General features: G+C 48.0%; 1 protein-coding gene across 1 annotated transcript in view; it reads right to left on the bottom strand.

Moving 5' to 3' along the window:
* Positions 1-376: 376 nt before the first annotated feature.
* Positions 377-14668, bottom strand: part of LOC142259158 (uncharacterized) — a 92502-nt gene continuing 78210 nt past the window's right edge. Inside the window, exon 5 of the mRNA XM_075331662.1 lies at positions 377-1806. Within this exon, the coding sequence (XP_075187777.1) occupies positions 1118-1806 (689 nt within the window). The 3' untranslated portion in view covers positions 377-1117. The remainder of the gene's footprint in view (positions 1807-14668) is intronic.

Consider the following 14668-nt stretch of genomic DNA (forward strand, 5'->3'; position numbering starts at 1 on the left):
ATCTGTCCATAGAATACTTTTCCAGAACTGAGCTGGCTTCATGAGGTGTTTTTCAGCAAATTTAACTCTGGCCTGTATATTTTTGGAATTGATGAATGGTTTGCATCTAGATGTGAACCCTTTGTATTTACTTTCATGGAGTCTTCTCTTTACTGTTGACTTAGAGACAGATACACCTACTTCACTGAGAGTGTTCTGGACTTCAGTTGATGTTGTGAACGGGTTCTTCTTCACCAAAGAAAGTATGCGGCGATCATCCACCACTGTTGTCATCCGTGGACGCCCAGGCCTTTTTGAGTTCCCAAGCTCACCAGTCAATTCCTTTTTTCTCAGAATGTACTCGACTGTTGATTTTGCTACTCCAAGCATGTCTGCTATCTCTCTGATGGATTTTTTCTTTTTTTTCAGCCTCAGGATGTTCTGCTTCACCTCAATTGAGAGTTCCTTAGACCGCATGTTGTCTAGTCACAGCAACAGCTTCCAAATGCAAAACCACACACCTGTAATTAACCCCAGACCTTTTAACTACTTCATTGAATACAGGTTAACGAGGGAGACGCCTTCAGAGTTAATTGCAGCCCTTAGAGTCCCTTGTCCAATTACTTTTGGTCCCTTTAAAAAGAGGAGGCTATGCATTACAGAGCTATGATTCCTAAACCCTTTCTCCGATCTGGATGTGAAAACTCTCATATTGCAGCTGGGAGTGTGCACTTTCAGCCCATATTATATATATAATTGTATTTCTGAACATGTTTTTGTAAACAGCTAAAATAACAAAACTTGTGTCACTGTCCAAATATTTCTGGACCTAACTGTAAGCGTTGTATTAGTAGTGATAGGAGCAATAGAAGAAGAAATGTGTACTTTAATAACCTCAATAGAAGGAGGAAGAGTTGAGTATTTCTCAAGGACTGTAGGGGGTAGTGGTCCGTACAGGAGGGGTCGCTTGGTCAATGTTTTGTGACCTATTTTCTCCACCACTGGCTAGTAGTGGCGATGACACACAAGGCTCAGCAGAATGTGATCTAATTCTACTGAGTTGCTGAAACCTAGTCTTGTTATATCTACTGTTGGTGAAACCCCTTGTGTGGTTAGAACCACTCACGGTGGAGCCTTTTCACACAGGCTTCTCCCCTGTGTGAATTTTGTGATGTCTAACAAGGTCTGATTTCTGAATAAAACATTTTCCACACTCTGAACATGAAAATGGTTTCTCCCCTGTGTGAGATCTTTGATGCATAACAAGATCTGATTTCCGAATAAAACATTTCCCACACTCTGAACATAAAAATGGTTTCTCCCCTGTGTGAATTTTCTCATGCCTAACAAGTTCTGATCTCTGAATAAAACATTTCCCACACTCTGAACATGAAAATGGTTTCTCCCCTGTGTGAGTTCTTTGATGCATAACAAGATCTGATTTCCGAATAAAACATTTCCCACATTCTGAACATGAAAATGGCTTCTCCCCTGTGTGAATTTTCTGATGCCTAACAAGTTCTGATCTCTGAATAAAACATTTCCCACACTCTGAACATGAAAATGGTTTCTCCCCTGTGTGAGATCTTTGATGCCTAACAAGTTCTGATCTCTGAATAAAACATTTCCCACACTCTGAACATGAAAATGGTTTCTCTCCTGTGTGAGATCTTTGATGCATAACAAGATCTGATTTCTGGTGGAAACATTTCCCACATTCTGAACATGAAAATGGCTTCTCCCCTGTGTGAAATCTTTGATGACGGACAAGTTCTGATTTCCATTTAAAACAATTCCCACACTCTGAACATGAAAATAGCTTCTTCCCTGTCTGACATTTTTGATTATCAATAAGGTTTGATTTTCGAGCAAAACATTTCTCACATTGAGGAGATGAAAACGGATTTTCATGTGTCTGAACTTTTTGAAGGTTAACAAGATGTGATTTCTTGGTAAAACATTTCCCACATTTTGAACATGAAAATGGTTTCTCCTTTGTATGAGCCATTTCATGCTCCACATCCCTTCCGTAAGTTTTATTTTGCTGACAATTCTGTGATAAATCGGAATTTTGGACTTGTTTGAAAAGATCTGATGATAAAGCTTTCCGAGGAAGGACTGGAGGTATATCTGGGACAGCAGCATGCTCTTCATATGTATCATGTGTGATACTTTCATCATCTGTTATAAATTCTGAAGATATAAGATTTCCATCTGAACTCCCAATACAGTCATCGGCTAAAAATAAACACAATGTTATTATTTTTTAATGATATTATCTTGAAAGTACTATTACTTTTTTAAACCAGAACAGAAATTAAATTAGGAAAAAATGTATTCTGAATCTCTTGTCCAATTTCGACATCTAAAGCGGGCTTTACACGCAACGACATCGCAAACGAGATGCCGTTGGGGTCACGGAATTCGTGACACACATCCAGCCTTGTTAGCGACGTCGTTGCGTGTGACACCGCAGGAACAACTGTTAACGATCAGAAATATTCACCATATCGTTGTCCAGTCGTTCCTTTCCCGATTATCGTTGCTGTTGCAGGTACGATGTTGTTCGTCGTTCCTGCGGCAGCACACATCGCTCTGTGTGACACCACAGGAACGAGGAACTACATCGTACCTGCGGCCGCACGCAATGAAGGAAGGAAGGAAGGAGGTGGGCGGGATGTTCGGCCCGCTCATCTCCACCCCTCCACTTCTATTGGGCGGCCACTTAGTGACGCCGCACGAACCGCCCCCCTTAGAAAGGAGGCGGTTTGCCGGCCACTGCGACGTCGCTAGGCAGGTAAGTATAGTGTGACAGGTGTAAGCAATGTTGTGCTCCACAGGCAGCGATTTGCCCATGACGCACAACCGACGGGGGCGGGTACGCTCGCTAGCGATATCGCTGCGTGTAAAGCCCACTTAAGAGTTACATCTTAGTTAATGCGGATCTCCCATTCCTAGCACCAGTTGTCTGGAATGTGCTACAGTAAATAATCTGATTGATTGTCACAATGTGATTGCAGGATAATGAGGGACAGGAGGCTCCTATACTGTCTCACACGCTAGGGGACCCTAAGCTATTCCTAACCTGTGGATTACCCCTGAAGATGGAGACGCCCATATCTTACTATTCTTCCGACCAGCTCTAATCGGTTAGGAAGGGGCAGTAGTATGATGGAAACACAGATTAAGGCTCCCTTCACAAGCACGTGAAAATCACGCACGTGCCGCGAGACACGTATTTTCCTTGCGTGTTGCGTTTGGTAAGTACGTGTCTCCGGTACGTGCGGGCCACGTGTGTTCTACGTGTGCTATCCGCGATAACACACGGAGAACCTGTAATTTGAATACTCACGTGGTCCTTCCTGCTGTCCAGGGTACTGATCTTCGGCTCCAGCCCCGCCCACTCTCATCTGATGTTGCTTCTGGCTGAGAATAGGGGGGCGGAGATCAGCGGCTGTGACACCACGCCCACCTCCTTAACACGCTCATAATGTGCGGTGGTCGTCAGCAACTGTTTGCAGCGGAAGATTCTGCAGGGCTGGTGGAGGTGAGTGTGTGTTTTTTTATTTTAAAATAATGACACGTGTTTCTCCAGCGTGTGTCACACAGGACCGCATCCACACTACATCCGTGTGGTACGTGTGCGGGCTGCGTGACACCTGTGCTGCTGGAGAAAAATGGACATGCCTCCGTATGGAGCACATGGGCTCACGTCTGCTGCACACGGAGGCACGGGCCAATTGCGGAACACGTGCGTGCACATAAACCCATTGATTTTAATGGGTATACGTGTGCCCGTGTCTCCAGTACATGTGGAAACGAACGTAGCACATACCAGAGACGTGTGTGTGAAAGGGGCCTAAGACAGACGGGACATATTGCAAACTCACAGAAATAAACAGTGAGAGACTAAAGAGAAAAGCAAGAGCAGGAAGGCAGCGATAAAAAGAAAACAACAACAGCTCACAGCAATAATTCACAACAACTACCTGTAAAGGCCCCGTTACACACAGAGATAAATCTTTGGCAGATCTGTGGTTGCAGTGAAATCATGGACATATTGTTCCATTTGTGCACAGCCACAAACCTGATACTGATTGTCCACAATTTCACTGCAACCACAGATCTGCCGCAGATTTATCTGTGTGTGTGACAGGGCCTTTCGTCTGGATCACAACACCTCACCAGACCAGTATAGGTAAATTATAGCTGGCATTAATGAAATCGCCCAGCCAGCATATACAGAAGGGGAGCGAATGATACTTTCTCCTCCACAGCATGTGATCAAAGACATTAACAAGCAGATTACCCGAGAATAACTCTTGCTAGACTGCCCAAGCCTGTGGTTCGATGCCTTTGGTTCGATGCCTGTGTCTCCCTGCACTGCTCATAGACATCAGAGAAGTTAACATTTTGAGTACTAGAATCTATAATTTCCACAGATCCTGACACCACCATGACAGTTGGCAAAACCTGCAAAAATCTCCTTGTAACATTGATCCACAGCATAGACAATTTAAAGACTAAAGGGTGCTTTACATGCTGCGACATCGGTAACGATATAGCGTCGTGGCCACGTCGGTAGTGAAGCACATCCAGCGCCGTTACCGACATCGCAGCGTTTGACACCAATGAGCGACAATCAACGAGCACAAAAACGTGAAAAATCGTTGCTCGTTGACACGTCGCTCATTTCCTTAATATCGTTGCTGCTGCAGGTACGATGTTGTTCGTCATTCCTGCGGCATCACACATTACTATGTGTGACACTGCAGGAACGACGAACATCTCCTTACCTCCGTCCACCGGCAATGAGGAAGGAAGGAGGTGGGCGGCATGTTCCGGCCGCTCATCTCTGCCCCTCCTCTGCTATTGGTCGGCTGCCGTGTGATGTCGCTGTGATGCCGCACGACCTGCCCCCTTAGAAAGGACGCGGATCGCCGGCCAGAGCGACGTCGCAGGGAAGGTAAGTCCGTGTGACGGGTGTTAGCGATGTTGTGCGCCACGGGCAGCAATTTGCCCGTGACGCACAACCGACGGGTGCGGGTATGCTCGCTAGCGATATCGGTACCGATATCGCAGCGTGTAAAGTACCCTTTATATACACCATGTACAGAATTATTAGGCAAGTTGTATTTTAGAGGATTTTTTTTATTATTGATCAACAACTATGTTCTCAATCAACCAAAAAGACTCATAAATATCAAAGCTTAATATTTTTGGAAGTAGGAGTGGGGTTTTTTTTAGATTTGGCTATCTTAGGAGGATGTCTGTTTGTGCAGGTAACTATTACTGTGCAGAATTTTTAGGCAACTTAATAAAAACCAAATATATTTCCATCTCACTTCTTTATTTTCACCAGGTACACCAACATAACTGCAAAAAAATTTAGAAATAAACATTTCTGACATGCAAAAACAAAACCCAAAAAAGTGACCAATATAGCCACCTTTCTTTATGATGGAAGAAAGCAGTGGAAAAATCCAGCTGGACTCCAAAGGGATAAATAAAAATGCTTCTTTATTTATATCAACTCGATTAAAAATATATATCCATTTCTCAAGTAAAGACACCAGCTTGTTCACACTGATGCATGGCAGATGTATACTACTACGCGTTTCGGCGGAACGCCTTCCTCAGGTCATAGTCAGTACAAGATTAAGAGGATATTTATAAATGTTTTTCCTGAGCAGCGATCATCATGTTTTTCTAGAACGATACTGACTTCTTCCTGTACCACTGCTTGAAGAAGTTGTCTTCCAGAAACTGGCAGTAGGTCTTGGAGTTGAGCTTCACTCCATCCTCAACCCAAAAAGGTCCCACAAGTTCATCTTTGATGATACCAGCCCATACCAGTACCCCACCTCCACCTTGCTGGCGTCTGAGTCGGAGAGGAGCTCTCTGCCCTTAACTGAAAAAGCCTGAAGATATTTCCCAGTCTTGACGATTTATCTTACGTTTTGTGAAGTATCAACCGGCTGTATTACAAAGGGCAGGTATGTGTTGCAGAAGCGTGGGTGCTCTGCAATGTGAAGTTGGCTGGGACCTGTGGTTCCACAGGATTGCATTACATGCAGAGCCATGGAAGGGTGTGTGATGCTGATTACACACTCCTTACCACCTGTGGGTGTGGCTCCAGGGGTTAAAGCAATCCTGTCTCTGAACCTGGGTGGAGTGTGTCTAGGGCAGTCTAGAGAGAGACTGGCTCTAGACTTCCAGTGTGTGTGCTGGAGACGAGTGAGAGCAGAGCAGGGAGCTTGTGTGGAGGCTGAACACAGGGCTCTGAAATTGAGTCTGAGTTGAGACTGAGGTGAGTGCAGCCAGGCCAGGGCTGTAGGGCCGAATCTCTCCTGGAGGAGAGACAGACAGGGGTCTGCAGAGGGCCCTGGGTGCTGGAAGGAACCTTGGCTAGAGCTGTACACTGGCAGGAGCCAGAGAGTGGGGAAGTTGCTAAAGCTTCCACTATGGACTTATAATGGACTGCATGCCCACGGTACGTGGACCGTTTATGTTTGAGAGCAGTTTATGCTGAGAGTGTTTTTAAATAAACTGCCAGAATTCTTATAAAGAGACTGTGTACATATGTTGCTGAAGCTACCTCACACCGCTGCAAGCGAGTGGAACCCCCAGGTTGCGGGGTGCAACGTTACATATGGTGGAGAATGCGGGCATGCGGTCTGGTTGCTAGGGGCAATGCAGCCTAGTTGCTAAGGGCAACGGCCTAGGAAGTATTGCTGTGGATTTGCAGGTCAACGAAAATTTTGTCTGCGCACTCAAGTAGCTGGCGGTGGATCGGCGGGTCCACGAACAGGGACAGCGTGCTCCAGCTGCTGGCGGTGAATCAGCGGGGTTCTGTGCTGCAGTGGCGAGACCAGTGACTGGAGGTTCCAGGCCAGGCGGAATTGCAAGGCCCTGCTTGGTGAGCAGCGATACACCACAGGCTAGAGATCCTGGTTGTGCGGGCGGTACAACCCGGAAAGGTTAGTGGTTCTCTAACCCCCTCCCTGTCTTCGACCACTGGGTATTACCCATTGGAGCGCCCCTCCTGTTCCTCTTCTCGTTGCAGCATGGAGGGGCTCCTGAACCAGCTGCTGCAGAGCCAGCAGCACCAACAGCATGTGCCAGGAGGTCTAGTGACAGCAGTGGGGGCTGAAAGCCAAAAAGAGGGAATGGTCCCTGCGGATGTTGTGGAGGAGCTGTACTAGTTCCTGGTCCGGGGACAGCAGGAGCTGTCAGTGTGTAGCGATGTCGCAGCCATGGACCAGTTTGAGCGTTCCCTTCGGGGGCCAGTATGGACACTGGGTGCCCAGGGAGATAAGGGCGAACGGTGTGAACTGGGGGCTAAGGACATTGCATGGAAACCGCAAAAGGGGGCGGAGTCCCAGAAGGGAATGGTTACCCAAAATGGGGCGGAGTCCTGGAAGGGGGTGGTTACCCAACAGGGGGCGGCACCTCAGAAAGCACTGATGACCCACAAGGGGGTGGAGCATTCTCAAGCCGAACAGGTGGACTATAGCAAGGGGCAATGGGGTTCGCCTTACCTATGTCCTACCTGCGGTATAGGCTATCCATCCGATGTGAGGCCACAGAAGTGCTCCGTGGACTTGAATGGGCTACGTGTGTTTGGTCTGTTAGACCCGGGGAGCCGGATGACCTTAGTGAGACCCATGCCCAATCTCCATTTTATGGATGGTAGGACAATAGAAGGAAGCTGTGTGCATGGGACCACTAAAGAATATCCTCTGGCCAGAGTCATGATTCAGACGCCCGACCGTATGGGGCGCCCAGACGTGGGTGTGGTTCGGGATTTGATCTATCCAGTTATCATAGGACAAGACTTTGAGTTGTTTAAGGACTTATGGAAGACAGAGGCCGGGACCGATTACACCGGAATGAGTCGTCCCCCGCCTAAGACAGCCTGTTTACCGTATGAGGTTATATCGATCCCCTGTATATTGAGGTGCAAAGAGGAGATGGCACCTCCAAATAAGGACTGTCCAGAGTTAGGGGTGACCAAGGGACATAGAGGGTCTCTCCAAGTTAGTGACGTGACGTCTCCAAAGGGAAGTGACAGTCTGACCACTAAAACCCAAGTAATTTCAGGGGAGGAGACTGACACCTGGTTAAGCGGGGACATGTTAGTCCAGGACACCAGGGGGAGTGATGATGACTCCAGTAAAGACACTGACTCTAGAAAGGGGACAAACGAGTACAGTGAGGTACAGATGGGCGAGAAGGGTAAAACATCCTCACGACGCCGAAGACGTAATAAGCGCCGAGATGGGGCACAGTGTATGCCGTCTGAGGGTGCAGAGAAAGTGACATGCCTGGCTAATGAAGACATGGTGCCAGTAACAACTGCTACGGTAGAGTCAGATGGTGATATCCTACAAAAGAAAGAGGAATCAGAGACGGAACTGACACATTGTAACAACAGAAATCAGCAGGGTAAAAACGCAGAAAAGGAGCCAACCAAGGACGTAATGGGGGTGGTCCCTATGATTTCCCCGGGTGCAGCTGATAGTCTGTCAAGCGAGAGTGGTATAGGAAATGGAATCCTGGAGAGTGAGGGGGGGGAGGAATAATCCCCAACAGTCATGGTGAGCAGACTGGTGAACTACCGGGTGCTGGGGTGGATGACAGCGAATTCAGCCCCAAATCTCTAAAAGGAACAGAGTGCCATGTTGAAGGGTGTGACACCCAGGCTGAGGGTGACACTGCAAAGACCCCAGAGGAAGTTGAAGGTAATGCAGTGAAGACCCAAGAAACAGCTGGCGCTGAAGTGAAGAGAGCCTCTGAGGAGGTGAAGTCTGGACCAGAGGTCTCATCCAGGACTGAGAGCCTGCCTGACCTGCTTGGTAAAACCAAGATGGAGGATATAGAGAAGGTCGTGGGTAAGAAGAGTAAGAAACCCAAAAGGTTCTGCAGCTGAGGCGGGTACACTGGCAAGCGATGACGTGCTGCCAGAGAAACCGATAAATCGGGACAACAGTGGTCCGTGCGATGAAGCCATGGAGAAGGAGCCGACCCCAGAGTTGAAAGCCGAAGGTGAAGCAGCTGACACCCAAGAGAGGGGTGACTATGACAAAGTTGAACCCCACGAAAAAGCCAGAGGTGTAGAGGTGGAAGAAGTCTCGGAAAGAGGGTGTCGTAGACCAGAGAGGTCCGCAAGTGAACACTCATTCAAGAGGATGAGCAAAGACCATCTGCAACAAGAGATACTTCTTAGGCCTAAAACACACTTCCGCAAAAAAAACGTCCGTGTGACATGGTCCGTTTTTCGGGTCCGTGTTCCGATTTTTGGGGCGTTTCTCCGGTACGTATGGCATCCGTGTGATGGCGTATGCGAGCCGTGTGTATGTGTAAAATGTCCGTGTTTGTGTGTAAAATGCACGTGTATGTGTACGTGGAATGTCCATGTGGAATGTTCGTTTGTGTGTTGGACAATGTTGTTGATACATGTCGGCTGACAGCAGACAGAGTTGCGCGATGAGAATGAACTCGGGTGTTCTTCACCCGATTTCATTGTCATGCCGCGGCTCTGTCTGTGTGCCGCGTACTGATTAGCGGTCACCTGTGAAGGATTCACCAGTGACCGCTAATCCCCCGAGTGACTGAAGTGAGCAGCCCTCTCTCATACTTACCGCTCCCCGATCACCCGCGCGGCAAGGAACAGAGAATACGCGGCAACAATTACTTTGAATATGCCGGCTGCTCATTAATCAATCTCGTATTCCCTGCTTTCCCCACCCACAGACGCCTGTGATTGGTTGCAGTGAGACACGCCCCCCACGCTGAGTGACAACTGTGTAACTGCAACCAATCACAGCCGCTGGTGGGCGTTTCTATACTGTGCAGTAAAATAAATAAATTTAAAAAACTGGCGTGCGTTCCCACCCAATTTTAATACCAGCCAGATAAAGCCATACGGCTGCAGGCTGGTATTCTCAGGATGGGGAGCCCCACGTTATGGGGAGCCCCCCAGCCTAACAATATCAGCCAGCAGACGCGCAGAATTGCCGCATACATTAGATGCGACAGTTCTGGGACTTTACCCACCTCTTCCCGATTTGCCCTGGTGCGTTGGCAAATCGGGGTAATAAGGAGTTAATGGCAGCCCATAGCTGCCACTAAATCCTAGATTAATCATGTCAGGCGTCTCCCCGAGATAAACTCCATGATTAATCTGTAAGTTACAGTAAATAAATACACACACACACCTGAAGAAATCCTTTATTTGCAATAAAAAACAATAACACATACCCTCATTCACCACTTTATTCAGGCCGATAAAGCCCTCCATGTCTGGCGTAATCCGCGGAATACACCGCCGCTCCTGTCAGTTCCACGCAGCAAATGAGGTGAGTAGCGCGATCAGCTGTGCTGTCACTGAGGTTACCCGCGGCCACCGCTGGATCCAGCGGTGGCCGTGAGTTACCTGACTGACAGCAGCTGATCGCCTGACATGCTTAATCTAGGATTTAGTGGCAGCTATGGGCTGCCCTGCCATTAACTCCTTATTACCCCGATTTGCCAACGCACCAGGGCAAATCGGGAAGAGGCGGGTAAAGTCCCAGAACTGTCGCATCTAATGTATGCGGCTATTCTGGGCGTCTGCTGGCTGATATTGTTAGGCTGGGGGGCTCCCCACAATGTGGGGCTCCCCATCCTGAGAATACCAGCCTGCAGCCGTATGGCTTTATCTGGCTGGTATTAAAATTGGGGGGGACCGCACGCCGTTTTTTTTAATTATTTATTTTACTGCACAGTACAGACACGCCCACCGGCGGCTGTGATTGGCTGCAGTTACACAGCTGTCACTCAGCGTGGGGGGCGTGTCTCACTGCAACCAATCATATTTGCCGGGGCGCGTGGAAAGCAGGGAATACGAGATTGATTAATGAGCGGCCGTTATATTCAAAGTAATCGTTGCCGCGTATTCTCTGCACAGCTGTTCCTCGCCGCGCTGGTGATCGGGGAGCGGTATGAGCCGGGGGAAGAAAAAAAACGAGCGCCAATGTAAGTATGACTGAGAACAGCAGAAAAAAAGGTAAGTATACTGAATTTAATTTAAAAAAAAATAAAAATAAGATCGCTAATGTAAAAACGCACACGCACGAAACGTGCTGAACACGGACATACTCCGTGTGCGGTCCGTGTAGGCACGGACCCATAGACTTTAGCGGATCCGTGCCTGCGTGCTGCCGGCCAAAAACGGACATGTCGTCCGTGCAGAAAAGCGCACACGTACTTATCACACGGACACACGTTTCGTGTGATTTTACGTGTGTGTGCCATCTACCATTGCATAACATGGGTCTCCGTGTGTATGTGTCTCCGGTACGTGCAAATACGTACCGTACACGTACAAAAAAAACGGATGTGTGTTGCGGGTCTTACACAGGGTACTGAGAGTCGAGTAAGGGAGCTGGAGAAAGAAGTGGCAGAGCTCCGAAGTCGCTTGGCAGAGTACCAGTCCAGGTCCCAGGTAGCCTTGGAGCAGATGGAGCAGCGAGTGTCGATCCTGACCAAACTTGTTGAAGCAGGGGAGGCCCAAAGAGAGCTGACTCTGGAAGCTAAACTGGACAAGCATGTGGAAGCGGCAGGGATGAATGAGACTTCTGTAGTCAACTGCATGGTGGATATACCTGAGGACTTAAGAGACGCATGTGCCACCGAGGGCATGCATGACGAATTTAAGAGAGCTGTGGAAGCGTGTGAGGTCTACTGTACTCCAGAGGCTGAACAGTTAGTGATATTGTCCACCACTGCAGTTACTGGGCAGCGGGTGGCTATTCTAAAGGACATGCACTTCAGATGTGTTCGTATTAAGTGGCAGGTCCAACTGCAAAATGAAGAAGCCACTAGACAGCTAGAGTATAAAAGGAAAGCGCAGAGTCTGGCGGAAGATATCATCCTAGTACCCTGGAGTCTGGTGGGGAGAGTCATTGGAAGAACCGGACGAGTCATGCAAGACATGGTGAATAAGTCGGGATTGGTGAGATTAAGAATCCCTGCTGCTAATGAGAGCAACATACCTTGGGAAGCTGGTGTGGTTCCGTTCGTCTGTGTCGGGACTGTAGAGAGTCTTGGAAACATTCGAAGCCTTCTTGAATATCGGGTACACCATGTACGTGACATGGAGCGGTTGAGGCAAGAAAACCTGAAAATTGAGGAGCAGCTTCGCCAACTGTGTGGGGGACAGCAGCCGTCTTCCACCCGTTGTTCAGGGGAAAGAAGTGGAAGATGGCGAATCGGTCCAGTAGTTAAGACACACGATAGAAGGAATCGCCGACAGAGAAGTAACTTACGATGTACTGTAGATAGTGGCCGCTATGAGCTTAGAGTTCCTGACAGTAGCCCTGGGGGTACACGAGTAAGCCTGGGTTCGGACAAGACTGTAGGTTTGACTGAGGACGTGTCTCTCTACTACGGTGACCCTGGGAGGGGGTCAGGGAGAGAATGGTCCGGAAAGGGGACGTCCTTTAACCCTAGGTTGACATGACAGGGTTTGGTGACAGTGTCGGGCGATGTCTCAGGGACTAATGCTCTTGGGCACCTTGGACGGCCCTCTCGACTGGTGGGGCATGGCAGCGGGGATACCCTGTCTCGCGGCCCCAGGTCGTTGGGAAGTGTTCTCCCCTACGGGTTTGAACAGAGGGGGAGGGTATGTGAAGTATCAACCGGCTGTATTACAAAGGGCCGGTATGTTTTGCAGAAGTGTGGGTGCTCTGCAATGTGAAGTTGGCTGGGACCTGTGGTTCCACAGGACTGCATTACATGCAGAGCTATGGAAGGGTGTGTGATGCTGATTACACACTCCTTACCACCTGTGGGTGTGGCTCCAGGGGTTAAAGCAATCCTGTCTCTGAACTTGGGTGGAGTGTGTCTAGGGCAATCTAGAGAGAGACTGGCTCTAGACTTCCAGTGTGTGTGCTGGAGACGAGTGAGAGCAGAGCAGGGAGCTCTGGATGTATGAGCCTGTGTGGAGGCTGAACACAGGGCTCTGAAATTGAGTCTGAGTTGAGACTGAGGTGAGAGCAGCCAGGCCAGGGCTGTAGGGCCGAATCTCTCCTGGAGGAGAGGACAGACAGGGGTCTGCAGAGGGCCCTGGGTGTTGGAAGGAACCTTGGCTAGAGCTGTACGCTGGCAGGAGCCAGAGAGCGGGGAAGTTGCTAAAACTTCCACTATGGACTAATAATGGACTGGATGCCTAGGGTACGTGGACCGTTTATGTTTAAGAGCAGTTTATGCTGAGAGTGTTTTTAAATAAACTGCCGGAATTCTTATAAAGAGACTGTGTACATATGTTGCTGAAGCTACCTCACACCGCTGCAAGCGAGTGGAAACCCCAGGTTGCAGGGTGCAACGTTACAGTTTCTTGTTCAAAAGTGGTCGTTTTTCAGCCTTCCTTATCTTGGCCATGTCCCCGAGTATGGCACACCTTGTGCTTTTTGATACTCCAGTAATGTTGCAGCTCTGAAATGTGCCCAAACTGGTGGCAAATGGCATCTTGGCAGCTTCACGTTTGATTTTCCTCAATTCATGGGTAGTTATTGTGCACCTTTTTTGCCCAACACACTTCTTGCGACCCTGTTGGCTATTTGTCATGAAACACTTGATTGTTCGGTGATCACGTTTCAAAAGTTTGGCAATTTCAAGACTGCTGCATCCCTCTGCTAGACATCTCACAATTTTGGACTTTTCAGAGCCAGTCAAATCTCTCTTCTGACCCATTTTGCCAAAGGAAAGGAAGCTGCCTAATAATTAAGCACCCCTTATATTGGGTGTTGATGTCATTACACCACACCCCTCCTCATTACAGAGATGCACATCACCTGATTTACTTAATTGGTAGTTGGCTCTCAGCCTATACAGCTTGGAGTACGACAACATGTATAAAAAGTATCATGTGATCAAAATACTCATTTGCCTAATAATTCGGCACACAGTGTAATAATTACAGAAAGATTACGGATATTTAACACTAGAACTACTGGACTCGTGACACCTATATAGAAATACATAGTGCAAAGTAATCAAAATGACTACCTCAGTAGTTCTAGTGTTAAATAGGGACTGGACTGTAAAATTGATGGCCTATCCTTTGTAACTAAAACAGGTAGCAGGGTCTTGCTGTATGTGCAGATAAACATTAGGGCTCGAATTCATGAATACTCATGAATACCAGCAATGGACACTGAAAAATGACATCAGGGACTGGAGTGAGATTTCTGTCATAGGGAAGGCCGCAGTTTGTTATGAATTAGAGAAGCAGTAGCTTCACACCCTTCTTCTGGCCAACCTACAAAAGTCGCACAATTCTAATTTGCTCTTCCTTTCCCCTAATTCCAGCCTGTGTCGTGTTCAGTTTAGACTCCTGCAATTAAGAGGCCTTTGGTTACATCATGTCACATGACTTTGAAGTCATCAAAGTTCCTTAAACAATCAACTTTAGAATATAACTCACTAAGAGAGTGGGGTTCCTGAGAAATTGCGCAGTTTGACTCCTTCCAACGCTGGTCATGACTGTAACTAGGTTTTTTTTTGAGTAGGGCTTATATTTCAGGCATTACCCAAAAATCCCATAAAAGCGTGCTAGGTCTTATTTTCGGTTTTAGTCGTCTTTTCGGGGAAACCGGGTATTCATGAACCCTCTGCAGGTCTTTGAGTTGCCTTCATAACAACA

This window comes from Anomaloglossus baeobatrachus (assembly GCF_048569485.1).
Source record: "Anomaloglossus baeobatrachus isolate aAnoBae1 chromosome 5 unlocalized genomic scaffold, aAnoBae1.hap1 SUPER_5_unloc_3, whole genome shotgun sequence".
NCBI classification, from domain to species: Eukaryota; Metazoa; Chordata; class Amphibia; order Anura; family Aromobatidae; genus Anomaloglossus; species Anomaloglossus baeobatrachus.